The sequence below is a fragment of the Ailuropoda melanoleuca genome, chromosome 3 (assembly GCF_002007445.2).
Source record: "Ailuropoda melanoleuca isolate Jingjing chromosome 3, ASM200744v2, whole genome shotgun sequence".
Classification (NCBI taxonomy): Eukaryota; Metazoa; Chordata; class Mammalia; order Carnivora; family Ursidae; genus Ailuropoda; species Ailuropoda melanoleuca.
The window spans coordinates 17707583-17725301 of NC_048220.1; the positions used below are offsets into that span (position 1 = coordinate 17707583).

General features: G+C 39.8%; 1 protein-coding gene across 1 annotated transcript in view; it reads left to right on the forward strand.

Moving 5' to 3' along the window:
• The window catches only part of CCDC192 (coiled-coil domain containing 192), a 194027-nt gene that overhangs the window by 122416 nt on the left and 53892 nt on the right, over positions 1-17719 (forward strand). Inside the window, 1 exon segment of the mRNA XM_019809288.2 lies at positions 10154-10286. Coding sequence (XP_019664847.1) covers positions 10154-10286 — 133 coding nt within the window.

A 17719-nucleotide genomic window follows, 5' to 3' on the forward strand; every position in this document is an offset into this window, starting at 1 on the left:
TTATGGTATAGGTTTCCCCAGTGGTGAAAGACAGGAATTGCAGGAAAACCCCAAGGGAGAGACTAAGAGAACATTGTCAGATTATAAGGTTTTAGCTCAGAAAAGAAAAGAGTGATTTTGTTGCAGTGTTGGAAATGTGGTTTTCTTATCATCAAATGGACACAGACCACAATGCCACCATCGCTAGATAAAAGTCATCTACTACACATGCATCCTCAGTATACGTTCATAAAAAAGCATAAACATGAACAGAAGTGGAGAGAAGAAAACAATATATCTTTGCAGTCAGACCACCAGAGACCTTGCCTTGCTGCTCATGAGCAAATGAACTTCAAGGTAGTTCAGTTTTAACCACTGGGTTATACGTATAGGTGTCATCAAGACCGTATGTTTGTAATTTATTTCATTATCAACTGTCCTTTGCTTTGTATCTCTAGCATCTTGAGGAACTTAGTTTTTCTAACTGAAGCCCAGGACACAGGTTTAATGATCCTTGCTATACTGGGTCCTTTTTCCACTATGACTTCCTGTTTATTACAGTGACTGACTGAGAAGGAACTGAGAAGAGGAAAATCAAGAAAAGAATTTTTAAGAGTAGCAATAATCAAAGAACTGTTAAACATTATCTGATGTTCTAGATAAAAGTAGTTAGTCTCAACATAGGCAGACTTATATCATTGGTTCTGGTTCTTTGGCTCAGGAGTACTAGGGGTTTGTGACTTCCCACCATCTGCTTCATCAACTTATTCCATTCCTTTGAATTTAGATTGCTCGATTAGTTTAATATTCAAGTGAATCCTTTTTTTTTTTTTAGTAGAAGAGTCAAAAGACAAATCACATCTTGAGCTAGGAAACAAGTTCAATACTTTAATTTCTGGTGATTTCTCCACATGTATTGAAATGTCAACAGTCAAATTAACTGTCAAACATTGCTTGAAATGAACCTGATTGACACTTTAAATTTTCTTAGTGGGAAACCTGACTTGAGATTTTTAGCTCTTATGAAACTTTTTTTCCAGATTAAAGCAATTAAAAAAATTAAAGAATAGACAAATTACTCATTTAATTGCAGCTATATAATATTCAACTAATGGATACTACTATAAAGATTCATGCTCAATAATTCATTATTAGGAACAGCTATCTCAGAAGTTCTAAAGAGGAAAGATTCTAAGATAATGATGGCAGTCACAAGATTAACTAACATCGTGCCACTCAACGATGTACAAAACAGCCATGTACTCACTCTCACAGTTTTAACATTGTAAATAGTTTTTTACATTGTAAATGTAAATAGTTTTACATTGTAAATAGTTTTTTACATAAAAACTATTTCACTTTAAACTTGGAAGTTTCTGCTCTATTGGGTGCCTGGATGGGTCAGGGAGTTAAACATCCAACTCTTGATCATGACTCGGGTCATGATCTCAGAGTCATGAGATTGAGCCCCTCGTGGGGCTCCACTTTCAGTGGGGAGTCTGCTTCTTTCCCTGTCCCTCTGCCCCTTGCCCCCCTCGCTCTTTCGCAAATAAATAAATAAATCATTTTTTTTAAAAAGTTTCTGCTGTAAAATTGTTTCAAGTCTGCATTGAGAAAGCAGGTTTTTTTAAAAGATTTTTTTATGAATTTGAGAGAGAGAGAGTGTACACACACAGGCTTGAGAGGGGGAGGGAGAGACAGAGGGAGAAGCAGACTCCCCACCAAGCAGGGAGCTCAACTGGAGGGGGCTGCGCTTGAAGTGTGGGGGAGGGCTCCACCCCAGGACCTCGAGATCATGACCTGAACCAAAAGCAGACACTTAGCCGACGGAGCCCAGGCACCCCAGAAAGCTATGGTTTTTTAAACATTGTATTTCATCAGAAAAAAATATGTATTGCAGAAAACTTCCCAGAATTGCTTTCTCTAATTTCTCTTATACCACTGCACAAAGCTTTTTCATGCTATTTGAGAATCATTTCTCCTCTTGTGAATATTTTCCTTTCCTCTATTTAGAGTTCCTTATCATTTCTGAAGTTGTCGGAAGGCCAGCTCTTGTACTCACTGAGCTTGTATTCCCTGTAATTTCTCTGCTTTGAGGGCAGAGTGGGATTTCTGAAGGAGAGAGATACTTGCTGAGAAGGTTAACTTATTAGGTTCTCTTTACCACACCAGAAACCCCTTCACGGTGATGTAAGCACCTTGGTGCTTCAGCATCTCAGTTTTCCAGTCTTTTGCTTTATGATTGAAGGTAAGTCACAGATGGCCAATAGCAGCTGACTTCCTCCCAGAAGGCAGCCTTAGTCAAGTTCAAAAGGAGTTCTGGGCACAGGACAGAACAAAACAAAACCGAGTATCTGTTATAACCAAGTATCAATTATAAAGTCATTGCAGAGGAAAAGCTTTTCATCATCTTTATAATCATGTTAGGAGAGCTTAGCAGTATTTCTACAAGGCAGACACGGGAATTCTTTTTCCCCACCTGTATATTTTGTCCTCTGGTTTCTGTTCTCTTCCACCCACGTCGCTTTTTATAGCAATTTGCCAATGACACCAACACCTGTACAGGTGGGGCTGAGAAACTGAAATTGCTTCATATACAGCTTTGGCCCTTTAGGTTCTCTCTGTCCCCAGGGAAGATTGGACTAGAAAACACCTTCCTAGTAGGATCTGTTAGGTGTGACAATGCACTCCACTCTCTGTTCTCAGGGTGTGATTTGAGACTATAAGACCAAAAACTGGATTTGGCTTCAGCAAACACTGGCTGCACTTTTTTTTTTCAAGAGGCCTATTGAACACTTGGTTTTGTTCTGTGCTGTGCTCAGCCAGTATGAAAACTTCTTTATTGCACTGTTGGCACTGTAGATTTGTTGCTTCTCAAAAACCTTGGTTGTCAGCCTGATTAATGTTTACTGGGTAAGAATGATGAGGCAGGGTTACACTCACACAAAAAAGAGCTCGTAGACAATACCCCTTAATCTTTAGGAATGAGTTTGAGTATAGATATTCTAGTGCTAGGGGAGGGCAAGTTGACTGGTTGACATTGGTCCAGTTCATTTCTTTGAAGTGAATGGGATCTCAATTACCTAACAACTCTGCTTTCTATCAAATGTAACCCCCATGGGTACTGTAGAGAGTGACCTGAATTCAGTCCTTCCTGGCTCTCTGTGTGAAGAGGGATTGTGCCTGCCTAAATAACTATTTTTGACACTGGGATCTTATACATCAGGGATTTTAGTTACTGGTCAGTTTCCAATCATAGACCCATTTCATGGCCCTTCAGCTTGTATGGCCAAGGAGCAACATGGTATAGTTGGCGGGGGGGGATCCACAAACACTGAAATGAGGAGTCATAAAATCTGAACTCGAGTCTTGTTTCTTGCAGTTTTATTAGCTGTGACTTTGGGCAAATCATGTCATTTTTCTCTACTTATACTTCTGCATCCCTAAAATGCTAGGGCTGGACAATTTGATTTCAAAAATTACACTCGATTCTGTTCCACTGAAGATTCAGGGATTCTGTTTTCCTAAATCATGCTTGAGGGGTCAGCCCATGTCTCAAAGCTTCATGATCAGAAGCTGGGACACTTCTTGCTTTAAGAAATGGATTTATAAATAGGAAATGTCATCTTATTTGAACTGCTCACAATGTAAGAAACTGGGTAGGACATTGAGGCATGCATGGCATAGGGATGGAAGAGATAGTCTAGAGCTGGATCGCTCAGATTTAAATTGTGAGTCACCATCTGACTTTGGGAAAGTTACTTAAAGCTCTCTGTGCTTCCGTGTTTGCATCTAAAAACGGAATAATAGTTCTACTTCATTAGGTTGCTACAAAAATGAAATTAGCTAGTACATATCAACTTCTCAGAGCTATGCCTGGCATATTATAGGTGGTAAGTATTAGCTTCTCTCTGGAACATTTCCAATAATAGTCTGTATACTACATAGAAGGAAGGGTAGCTTATGGTCTTTTAGGGCAACAAAGTCCAACTTTTGGACAGTTGTGTTGTTAGAAACATCTATCTTATCATTGGAATTCACTCCAAGTTATCTCTTTATCTTGTATTAATTTGTAACTTGTCTTACATAAACACTTACACAGACATTTCTGGAAACTAGGACATCTACTGGCAAACTCCACCTCTGTCTCTAATAATTATTTATCCCATAGAGGGAAAGAAATGAGAGTTGGCTCTAACTATAGGTAAACTCTTCCCCTATAGTGAGTTAAGACGTTTGTCTAAATACTGAGATTTTCCTTTCTTTGTATTAGAAATTCCAAACTCTATGGGTGTAGAGAACAGAATTAAAATTTATTTTTATAGCATGTGGTAACATAAAATAAGCTACTCAAAATGGGAGGGATATTGCAAAGAACTGAAAAGTATCAGCTATGATTTCCAAAGTCTGACCATTGGTCATGAAATGTCAACAGTGGTCATGTGGAGCCAGACTCTTGGTCAAGGTTGAGATGAGGCCTAAAGGTTTGTGTATTAACAATTCCCCCCATGACCTTATTAAATGAAAGAAGGCTAAGCTACATTTTGCTTTTGTGCTTGGTCTTTCATTCAAGGTGTTATATAAGAAGGTTTCATCTGATCTACTCTTTGTCACTTTAGATGACTGAACAGAGTGGCCACAATCCCCAGGATCAATTCCAGACCCTTTGATGAGACACTAAGAGGGCTCAGAAGAACACTGGGCACAGATAGCCCTTAGCTGGGTTCATCAGATCTTTCCTTTGTTTCTTAGGTTCTCTGGCAAGATCATGGCAGTCCATGCTACAAGTGTCTCACCATTGCACTTCAGTGTCACTCTTTTATAACCTAATCTGGTTTATTGCCTTTCTACTTGTACTAATTGGAGCCACTCACATTCTAACTAGAAAAAGTTAGCTTTAAGCAACTTAAGTAATGGTGCTATTGATTAGTGAAGCTTTATGCTACCATTGAGAAGAAAAATCAGCCTTTGGAATCAGAAGAACTCGGTTCAAGTCAGTTCAGCTACCTACTACTAAGAGACAATGGTTACCATGATCTACTCAAGTTCTCTGGGCCCTCAACTCTGACCTACAAAATAGAGACAGGATCATATGTAACAATTAGGTATCGTCAATAAGCAGTGGCTGCTGGGAGTATGGGCCAAGGACTGTGAAGCCACGTAGGCAACCCAGAGTAAAAGAATTCCCAAATCAAAGGCCTGCTGTGGAGTAGAAAGGAAGCTACAAGGCACATATTTGCCATTCCTGGACTTCTAAAATATTTACCTGAGGATAGCATAAATACAAAACAAAGTAAGAGTCATGAAATTGATTTTTTAAGCCAAGTTGTATCCAAAAGCTACTATCACTTTTATTAGTTTTATTATTAACAATGGGCTATTAGAAAAGAAATGAAAGGGGAAATCTGCTTATATGTTCTATATTCAAATCGAATTCTCTTTTATGTCCTTGGTGAGCATTTTATCAGGGGCCCTCTGGAGACAAAAACCTGTCTTTGTTATATATGCTAAGTAAAGAAGGTGGGTTGAATGGGGTAGACTTAAGACAAGGTGGGAAGCAGCTATGCTCCAGTAAGCCTGCCACAGATGTCACAGGCATCAAGAGGTAGGGTTTCAGAAGGTTCCATCACTACATCAAAGTAGGCAGCCACCTACTTTGCCAGGCATCGGTCCAGCTCTGGCAGGAGACTGTATCAAGGCTATTTGCATATCTGTTTTCAGGACCTTAAGTGTTGTCTACTCATACAAAGTGAGGAAGAGATCAATGCAATCATGGAGAAAGCCTAATTTAGGAGAAGGAAAAGAAGGGGGAAGTGGTGGAAGATGCAGAAGGAGAAAGAAGGAAAATCTTGAAGAAAGAGAAATCTTGCTTTCAATGTAATACACATTTTATTTCCTAAAGCGTGACAAAGACATCTTTAGAAAAGATTCTTTAGTGTTTCTAGTGGAGGGTTGAGAGTTTCCCTGATGTGTTTCAAGAAATAATAACAAAGCAGAAAGACCTATCAGCCACTGAGCAAACATAGTACTGGGTACTGTCATTTATGTGTTAAGTCACTGACTCCCCGCCAGCTATATGATATGGGATCAAGGGCCTGGAGATGCGATATGCCCGGCCCAATTTCTCACGGCCAATAAGCCCAGCCTTAGAATCTGAGGCCACAGTTCAAAGTGTGTGGAAACACCAAGAAACTTTAAACAATGCTGGCAACTTTGTGTTGAAACTCGTCTATAAATAGTTCCCTGATGATTTCAAATTCCCGATGACTTGGTATAATGCAAGCTATTCAGCAATGTGATATGGATAGATATTTCCTTTTCAAAACATTGCACGAATACATGATTTCCTCCCTCTGTCCACCCTGTAGGAGAAGTAGGAAAAGAGCAAGGTAATAGGAATTTACCTCCAAGCTATAAAGCCTTCCTCTCCTTTCAGTAATCATTGAGGGGAGTTCCTAGTTACTAAGGAGACAATAACAGACTCCATTAGGTTCAAGTACAACACTTGGGTTGCCTGGCTAGAAAATGCCAGAAAAGCAAAGGAAAATATTATCATTGCTGAAATCATTTGATGTCTATGACTAATAAAAAACATGTTGGCAAACTGAACTTTTAGAAATGCCCAAAGGGCTTGGTTAGAGCTATGAATTAATGGCATACAGCACTTCTGTCTGGAGAAAAGGGAAAAAAAAAAAAAAGACAAAGATGTTAAACTCTTTGAAAATTTATCTGAATAACTGAAAGGTCCCAACAGAAATCAATTTAGGTTCTTTATTCAATTTTTAACTTAAATCAAAATGTGCCTTCCCCATTCCTTTATAGCTTAATAATAAAGTTTGCACATTTTGAGTCACAATCATCCTTGAATTCTAAGGGCCCCGCAGGCCTTTTTGACCCTCTTATGCAACATCCCACAAATTCTAGAGTTATTTTTAAGGGATCCCTGAAAACTGTACCCACCTTAGAGACTTTGAGGGCTAAGGTGTCCATTCATGCATGTGCTGTGCCCCTCAGAGGCTGGAGGAAGCCAGAGGTGGAAAGAATTGGGGGTAAGCCAGACCTGTAATTACTTCTCGACCCAGGTCCCAGAGGTTACAATGGGCCTGCCTGAAGATGTTCATCCAGTCTCTGCTTGATCATTCCCAGAGCAGGAGGCTTTTGCCAGGACCCAACCTATCTTGTTATGAATGCAGCTCTGATTGTTGGAGGATGCTTTCTCATGCTGTGCCAAAATCTGCCTCCTCTTGAGTTTTTTACCCATTGTTCCCCATGGTATCTCTAGAATAATACTGTTTAACTCAACTTCCTTTCCTCTTGAATAGTACCTTATTACCAAAGTCAGATGTCGTAACTCTCTTGTATACTGTCCTCTCCAAACTAAATATCCTCAGTTTCTTTCTCAGATCATATGGCAAATATACAAATATTATAACAATAACAAAGGCAAAACATATGATCACCATAAGAGAAAGACAAAAAGGTGGTCTCGAAATTGAATTTTTTTAAAAGACTTATTTATTTATTTTAGAGAGAGAGAGCGAGAGAGAGACAGAGGACGTGAGCAGGGGGAGAGGGAGAGAGAGAATCCCAAGCAGACTCCCTGCCAAGCACGGAACCAGATGAGACGCTTGATGTGGGGCTTGATCCCACGACCCTGAGGTCATGACATGAGCTCAAACCAAGAGTCAGATGCTTGACCAAATGAGCTAACCCAGGCTCCCCTGGAAATTCGATTTTTTTTTTAAAGGAGTTAAGTTTTTTTTAATTAACTGAAAAGCTGAAATGTTTAACTGATATTGAGAAGCATCATGTCTTTCCACTAAGACATATCCATCAAGTCACTCTATCCATCAAGTCATCCTGTCAAAACAGAAATGTAGCTTGATAAAGTGACACCATACTAGCTCCAATGGCCACCTCACCAAATCTCTCCAAGTTGCTTTTAGTTTTTGCTTTTGTTTATTTACTATCAATGCCTACTTTGAGAAAAGTTTCCAGAAAAGTGCTGATCTACCTATGAATCACTGTGATACATTCTGAAAAGAATGTGAATACCACCTATTAAGAATTAAGAGAAAAGCAATGTGAGGAAACACAAACTTTCCTTCTTATTCCTCTCAATATTTCATTATAAAAAATTTCAAACACAGAAAAATTGAAAGAATTTTATAGTAAACACCTGTATACTTAATAAGGAGACAAAATTACCCTTTTGCTATCTTCCATTCATCACCTGTCTATCAGTATCTCTTTCCATCCATCACCCCATCTTAATTTTTTACGTATGTCCATGTAAGGTGCATTCATCCACACACTTTACCCTCATGCATCAGTTTGCACACCCTATCGTTACCGTTTTTTTCCTGATACTTTTAACTAGCACTCTCTTCTAAATCCCTTTGCCACTCTCGCCCTCATTTCCTCATTTCTGTATCATTCCTCCCACTTTCTAGCCCCAAGGTTCTAAATGGGAAAAACAAAGTGTGAAAAATCTGAGCACCGGACAGTCTTGAAGCAGCATCAGGAAAGGATGCTGAAGACCACAAGAGGCCTCACAGAAGTCCTCATGAACGAGCTGGCACAAACCAACTTACAAGAGGGGGAGGTATCGACAAGCGTGCCAACCTAGTAACTTACTATGGGAAACACAGGTAGCTATCAAATACCCAGGCCCACATATTTCTTGATGAGCTCAGTCTCTCTCTGAACTAATCTATAGGACAGGTCAAATGGGTTTTGGTGAACAGAGACTCAGAGGAAAGGAAACAGTAAGAAGGTCTTAATGGCATGGAGCCTTATCAGGATTAATGTTTCAACAGCTGGCCAGCACCATGCCTGACACCGAAGGGGTGCTTCATAATTAGTACAAAGATAAAATGAATATGTGAATACTAACTACACTTTAAGGGAACTGCCTAACAGACCAGAAACTCATGTTGTGGATCAGAACACTTCTCACCTGGGCTGTGCTGCTGAACCATCCAGATTCTACCCCTCCAACTCCCGTTAAAGAATTTCCATGACTATTTTTCTCATTTGAAAAACACATTCCCTTTTAGCCACATGTATACCATTAATTCAGCTTTCGTGAATCCTAACCGTGCTTTGGTCTGAAAAGACAAACTGTCTTTAAAATGGGTGGTCTATGTCTATCTAATCCCATCTTTAATGAACTGATTTTACTGGCTTTACTCTCAAAAAAAAAAAAAAAAAAGGAAGGGATTCCCTGCTACCTGAAGTTTCCCCTGATGTACAAAAACCATTATTTTCCCTATCTCAAGATTTATGTTTGATAAGAAATGTTAGTCATTTATATTCTGGGCTTCCTAATTACCAGTTCACGAAGACTTGGCAAAGTGAGCTCTTCAGTGGAAAGGCAACAACACATCAAGTGTAAATACAACACTTTTCACAACACAGTTTTTCCTCAGTGACAGATAAATCTAATTCTGACAAATCAATTTCATTTTGAAATCCATAAAAGGAGCTTTCTAGTCATAAAGTCTCCAGGTGACTCCTTTGGTTAGGTAACAACTTCCTAAAGTAGTTCTTTCAAAGGCTTAGGTGTCATAAATCAGATTATTTTATAGCAAGCAATTCCTGTCTTCTATTGCTTAACGATTTGTACCCCTGACCACTTTCCCTACGTAGATACCACAGCAAATATCTGTAAATGTCAGCCCCTCGTGGTAGCATCACACTCTTCAGAGTTTATAGGAATGCAAACCTTTATGGTATTAGGGTAGAAAATGACACAGAAGCAAGGCTCTCTGAAATAGGTTATTTCATGTGAGTTTACTTACAGATTGAAAAAATATCAGGCATTTTTAGGCATTGGCACCTCAGTGGTCAAATACCAACCGCCAACTAGAGTTGTTCTCTAATTGCCTCTATTATAAGCAACCGAGATATAAGGTTCAGATGCAGATTAAGACCTTCAAGAGGGTAAAAGATACTCTGATGTAGAGAGTGGCTTTTGTTGCTGGGCATTGGAACGCTCTGACAGGAGCAGATGCACTCCGTTTCACAGACCTCAAAAAGGACTGAAGCTAGATAAACAGGGAGCAGTTCACCGAAGCTGGGCTTCAAAGGCCATGTTTGTTCAGACTTCATTTGTTCTTTTTATTCCTTTGATGCATCTGTCTCTAGTGACGGAGACTCTTATTTTTTCAAGAAACTAAAGCACAAAAGGAAACTGAAAAAGCTGCAAACTGATTTGGCAACAGCTAAGCAAGAGGCTGCCATCACAGTCCTGGAACTCAACGAGAAGATAAGGACTCTATGCGAAGGGAAGCCAGCCCCTAGAGGTCAGTATTACCACGTGACAGTCGCACACCGGCCCTCGGTCCTGTGTGAGGTATATAGCTTTATTGGCCACAGATCAAAAAGAGGGCCACAGCGCCAGGCAGCATCCTGGCCCAGCAGCATGCTGGCCTGGCCTGACCTCCATTCCGCATGAACGGCGGACATGACATAAATTACTGACTCCAGGCTGGGTTCACTCCCACTGCACGTAAGGTAGAGAATGAATAAGGGGTTCCTTGGAGGAGAAGTCTGTGAAGTGGAAGAGCTGGACTTAACAGATCTGATGTGTCTTTGCTCAAAAGCTGGGCGGCAGTGAGGGGAGGGGAGCGTCTAAGAAAGACCTGAGGGATGAAGCTCTGGAATGGAGCAAAGAGAGGAAAGTCTTCAAGTGTAGACAGGCTTGTATGCTCAGGCAGGCACAGGGAAGTGAAAAAGTGAGTGTTTGAACCACCAGCGAATGAATGAGCCAGAAACAAGCAGGGAAGGCTGGGTCAGGAGGAAATCTGGGTGGTTCCAAAAAACTGTAATGGCCACTAAGGTTTGGAGTTTTGAATAAGTCTTCTCTCAGGGACCAAAAACATGCATCGGGGGAGGAAAACCCTCCAACTGTGGTCATCAGGAATGATACCAGTTAGCATTTAATAGTATGTGCCAGGCATTTTGCTGAGCATTTCACACGTATTTAATTCTCAGAGTAACCTCTGAAGTAAGTACATTTATGGATTCCAGAAGAATAAGCGGAGGCTTAGGGATGTTGATTACTTTGCCCCAGGTTAAACAAGTGTGAGCAACACCCAGGCAGTGAGCCTCCAGCCAGCCACTTGCCCTACCCAGTGCGCCTGTGCACCTCCAACACAGAGGGCTCTTTCGTCTCTGCTGTCCGGCAGCGATATCCAGCCTCGTTCTGCCTGGTGAATCTCTTGGAGAACCGTGGTTCCCTGGATAAATGTCTTCCTCTTGTGTGTGGCACTCTTATAAAGCCAGAAACATGCCATTATTCTTACTCTGGCTTCCTGTATTACTCATAAATAATTCTGGAAAAAGAGGAGGACCGTGGAAATAAATGGAGGAGGAGAAAGTAGGCGATGTGGTGGCTTCGGAAAGGGAGACACATCCAGCATCCTGGCCATGCAGTAAACCTTTAAAATGAGTTTGGTTTTAATTTTCTATTCTGAATAGCACTTTCCCAGGGTTGAAATGGCATGTAACACAGTCATCTTGAAACACATGCTGAAGGTCAGTTTGTTTTTCTCTTTCCGCAAAACATCATGATAGCTTATGAATTTGCTTTTACCACCATGAAAACTTAGAGAATAAAATCCATTCAAGGATATTATCCATTAAAAGGTGTTTATTCTAGGGCATCATAGCCAGATTTCAAGTTAGTTGTATCACAAGAAGCTAATAATGATTGGACATCACGTTGGAGAAAGCTCTCCAGTTCACCTGAGAGAAGCTTTCAACTTCCCAACTGTATTTTGAATCTAGTGAAAAAAGATCTTATTGCAAAGTATATAATTCTCATTGTTGACGAAAATATTGTTTGCTGTCTAATAATAGTTTTGTCCCGTTCATATTTTAGCAGGTCAAAATTAAAATAACACAGAGGTACCAGGACTCTAATGGTTTGGGGGAGGGTAGAAAACATGAAATCCTACCTTTGTCCATTTTGTCTCTTTATTTCTGTTAAAAAAAAAAAAAAAAGCTAGCAGTACAGGAAAAAAATACAAAACCCTAATGTATTATGAGCAGATATAAATTTAAATAAAGACAGGTATTCCAAGGTCAATTATGGATGAAAACAGTGACTCCTTTCGGACCTATACGTTGTTTCTCTTATTTGGTGGAAAAACTGAGTCAGTGGACTGACTTAAATCAAATATTTGCACTTTTTTGCTCTCCCATCGCTCCCATGCTTCTCAACCTGAATTCAATAGCCCAAGAGAATGTCAGAGCACTTTTGGCCCCAGAGTCATATTAGCTTTTATTCTCAGAGACTTTGGTCACCTTGTCCTACCTCTTAATACACTTGAAAGTAAAGTCTGCAAAGATGTTGGTAACTTTAACACATAATGACCTCTATTTAGCCACACAACATTTAGGATTGACCCACCTCCCACACACATTCCTAGAGCGGAACAATACCCCTCCCCTAGTTATCTTGTGTCCTTTTATAAAATGTTTGTTTTCAGTTCTCAGACCTCTGTTTGCAAATGACAGATGTCCCAGTCATACATAATAGCTTAAGGAAAAAGGATAATTTATTGGCACAAGTGTAAACAAACTAAGAAAGGGCATGTCATTAGCCATATAATCCAATGGATACAGAGTCTCAGATACCATCAGAACACTCTGTGTCTCTCATCTCTACTCTCTTCATTGAGACTTCATTCTCTTAAGCAGGATGTCAGAAGAGACCAGAAACATGGTCATAAGCACCTATGGGCTGTTCTCATCTTTCCTCCAGAGAGAAAAGAAAGCATTTTTCCACCAACTCCAGTTAGAAAAAGTACAATAAAGCACTCTGTCCTGGCTTGGGTTGCGTACCCATGCGAGGACATGAACCAGCCTGTGGCCAGGGGTGGGGAACTACGGTCGGACAAGCTTCAGTCATGTACCTGCCACTGGGTGGCGGGGTAGAGGGAAATCAGGGTGGAAAAGATAAATGTTCTGACTGGCAGCTCCCGCCAGAAGCACAGGGCTGGATTTGGAGAGAAGCACTTCCTTAAAGGAAGAGATAACCCATTACCAGAAAGAAAGAGTGAGGGACAAAACCAACATGTCCAAAACACTGTCAACTAATGATCAAGTTAAAATATAATATAATGTATAATGAGTCACCCATCCATGAGTATTTGCACTTTTTAAATAGATTCTTCTTGATGAACAAAAGACCTTCATGATTCCAAGAAATAAATGTCCAGTGATATAATTTCAGACCCCATTAAAATGGAGAGTGAACCACTTTGGGAAAGGAATTCCCTTCCAGCCTCCATCAGGCGACATCATGGCGCCTTACTGTAACAACTGAAATTGCAAGAGGGGAAAAAAAAAGTTTTTATTCTAAATGACATGTTACTCGGATTAACATAAAGCTACTTCTCTGTTATGGTTACAGATTGTCGCCTATAGTCCTAACAAGCAGGTTAAGATATTCCAAATAAATTAGAATATTTTTTACCCAAATGTGAATTTTTTTTCTTGTTTGGTTCATTTTCTAAGTCAATCTATATATATATATATTAGGTTGCCATTCAACTCTTCTAATCAGAGGAATGTTGCAGAATATAGAAATACCTTTAAGCATATTCACACTGATGAAGCAGTGAGCTACCAAACTTTTTGTTTTTACGTAAAACACAGTAAACGACTTCACTGGCTATGTACTTAAATTACCTCCAAGGAAATAAATGATTTAAGTCAATGGAAAGTTTAACTGAAAAGAAAAACACCTCTATTATAAAACGGCACAGCAGGAAACTTACTTACAGCCTGAGTGTTGTTTGTTGATTTTGCTTGGTGCAAATAATCACAGCCCAAGGCAGATTCCTTCCGTCATTTCCACAGCCACACCTGAAGTGCTTATGGCTTTATTTACTAGCATAATTCAGTGAAATGCCTATTGTACCCCTTCAGAGTCACCTTTTGGTAAACCTTAGTATGCAGGAACCTAAGGTTAAATTTCAAAACCTATCTTTGCTTCTTTTGGCTTGAGAGGACAAAGTTACTTTGCAAAAGACATTCGTGATTAAGTCTTGTTGGTACATGAGCATTAGGTCACTGCTATTAGGTCACTTGGTTTTACTCCTGTTAAGAAGATACTCTCGGTTAGTGCAGGTACGTCCCAGGGCGAGCTTATCCAGGACTCAGTGTCTGAGTAGAGACAACCATTATTTTCAAGGAGGCATGGACAAAGATTGACACTTCAGTGATTTTTAGGGGCACAAGATGGTATTTAAATACTATTGATTTTAAGAATTAGATTATTGCTGTTCTATACTGTTGAGAGAGAGAGAGAGATTGATTTATCCCCTTGTCAACATCCCAGAGCCAACTGTGATCAATATTTTCAAGAGTTTGTTTTATCAGGATGTCCACCCCAGGGACTCAGCCCTCTTTTTCTCTCTCTTCCTACAAACTTCTCCAGGATCAAAGCTTCTATTGCAACTAAGCGTTAAAAACAAAAACAAAAACAACTGGGATTTGAGGGTGGTAAGAACATTCTGGAATTAAACAGTGATAGTGGTTGCACAACATTGTTAATATAGGAAAATGAATGAATTGTACACTTTAAGGTGGTTAACATGGTGTATTTTATGTTATGTGAATTTTATCTCAACTGGGGAAAAACGATCCTCGCTAGGATGTAATGACTAACACCCTGTCAAGTTTAAGTGTATTTTAATGAGAGTGCTTTGGGCCCAAGTAAAATCTTGACTTGATAGAGTTCTAAGCATTTAGAGAGAGGTCATATTCCTATTTACTGGAGTAAGGCCAATCTTCTGTAGCTGTCCATTTGTGTCTAGGTTTTTTTCAACAATGCCATCCTGTGCTCTTGACTTTCTCTTAGCCTAGCTCTTCGAAAGGCTTTTCTTCTCAGACCAAGAACCAATTACTTGATCAATAGTTCTACATGCAACCATTCTTTCACCACTGAACAGATATTTATCTTACCAGAGTTTTCAAAGAAAGTATCAAGGAAGGCCCTGGGATCTGTTTCAAATGCCGGGACCTTATCAAAATGCACTGTTCACCACCCATTTTATCAGGCTGCATGGGCTTTGGTCTGATGGTTGGTCAAAGCGTAAACAGACAGCCTGTACTTCCCCACCACTGCCAAGGGTGTGACTGCCTTGGAAAGAAGGTGACAAGAACTTAGGAAAACAAAAAGTGGAGATTTTCCCCCTCAGACATACACATTATTATCCCAACATCTGCAGAAAAGGATTTTCTTTTAAGCACTCCTATTGAATCCTCAAATAACAGAAGCTATTCCAAGGTGGGATATTTTACATGTAGACCAATAAACACCAGTAATTAAAAACAGGGACAATGAGAGAATGTAGGAGTGGTAACTTCAAGATGTGCTAAGTATAAGTTCCTGAGGAGTTTCAATAGTTACGCCATAGAAATAGCTTATGTTTATCTGTATAATCTCTAGGTCTCATTCAGGGATTGCCTGTCACTTTGTCCCTTCTGTAGTCCACCCAAGTCTTTCTGAAATAGAGCAGCTTCTTGAACTAGAACCCCATAGCCAAAGTCTGATTTCCGAAGTGTCTTTCAAGCATAAGCAACTGCTCCAGGAGTCCCTGCAAGCTTAGGGATGTAATTCAGGAAGATCCCAAGAAATGATACTTATTCGCTGTGTGCAAATTTAGGGCAATTCTAATTTTCAAAAGGACATTCTAGAAACCTCTAGGCCTGAAAATCACTCATGTGAAAACGAGGTGTTGCTCAGGACTTTGTGGGTTGCCAGTGACAAAAACCAAAATGAAACTAGGTTAAGCAGAAAAGAACGATAAAGGCTGAAACACAGGGCTCCTGGATGGCTCATTTGGCTCCTCTTTGCTACTGGCCCTACCTGAGTGACTGCAGGCATGGATCAGGCAGGACAGCCTCGCTGCCTTGGTCTACAGTGAACATCTGCTTCTGCCTGCTCAGAACCACTTCTCTCTTTCTTCCGTAGCAGAAGCATGATTTTCTGTAGGGGAAGTGTTCCTCTCCCAGTCTCTGAGGTCCTATGGGATTGTTCATCACAATGTCCCTTCCCCCTTGACCCAAGGGAAACCTTGTGACTAGCTATCTTACTCTCCTTCTAATTAACTCTTTTTTTTTAAGTAGTCCACATTGGCTTATAATACTTGCAACCAAAGAACTTTAATTTATACCCAACTCCAGGCAACAGAACTTCTTTCTCATAGAATCTATTCAGGATCTCACAGAAGGAATTTGATCGACCCTATTTGTATCACATTCTAACCCATGGATCAATTGCTGTGGCCAAGGCTGTGGGATGTTATCGTGGACAACACCTGTGTCATGTGCCAGAGGTCAAGGACTGGGAAATGTAATCAGAAAAAAGAAAATGGGAAAACTTTCTGGACAGAAGACAAAAATTACCTCTCACTGTCCTCTTTAATCTACTTTAATGAACCCTTTTAAACTTGGAGAAGATACCCATGAGTTGAAAATCAGTTGTATCTTGTCAGGAAAGCACAAAATTTATCTACTTTCAATTTCAAACTGCACATTTAGGCTCTTCCTTTGCAAAAGACCTGGAAATCTATTTATTTTGTAATTAACAAAGAGTAAGAAGATCCATTCTGAAATTTTTGGTAGGGGTCCAAAATTTGGACCTTTGCTAGCTATACCAGCTGTGGGAATTCAATGTTCTCAAGGTCTCCTCCCTCCTTTGTTTGCAAGACTAATTTTGGAATTATAGTATTATCAGGAAATGCTGTCCCTTCCTTCTGTCCATCCCTTAGGAATTTTTTTTTTTTTAAGTCTTCTGGCTTCTGGATCCAGAGAAGTTGGATAAAAGGGCAAGAACGAGCTAATGTCAAACAAGGCACATGGGAATTGGAGCTTGATCAATTTCAAAGATTTCCTACTTAACTTAGCCATGGAGACTGCTATGATCACCAGAAGAACATGTGCTGTTTGGCAATGCTGTTAAACAACCCGGATTAGAGCTGAGAAGGCAGGCAATTTGCAGAGAAACAGTTGAACACTCCTTTGTCAAACATCAGCAGACAGACGTTTGTCAACATAAGGTGAACTGGAGAATTTGGGGTTGCAAACAGTTGTCAGCCAGCTGGAACATCCTGGTACAAACATCTCGGTGCCCAAAAGTGAATGATGTTCTCTCTTGCATTCCCCAGAAACCTCAATATTATTTCATTTAATGACTCCAAGTGTCCTGATAGGAGGTTCAAGTAGAGAATAGCTACATTGGTCATATGAATAAATTTGGAGGAATGAGTGGATACTTTCGGGAGCTTGAGCTCATCAAATTGAGAAAGGATGCACAGAACAAGATTCCACTGGACAAGTGGGTGCTTTTTGTTTGAAGGCACAGGATTTATTTCTGGTAGTAGAATAGTATTAGATACATATTCTTGTATATATATATTAGATGTATACCCCTATGCACATTGTGGTGGTCTATAAGAGTATTTGTTTTTAAAGGTACACTGCCTTGGACCAGATTATCCTTCTATGCTTATACATTCTCAATCAAATAAAGCCACAATTTGATGTTGGACAAAAAACACGTGATTAAGAAGAAATCAAGAGTGAATGTAAGAGGAGCATTATTACTGATTTGTTTAATATGCAATTGGATCCAGGAGAAGTATATTAATTATGCTGGCATAATAATCAGTGCCTGTAAGATAGGAAAACGTTCTTGCTCTTCTATAAATGCTTTCCTTAA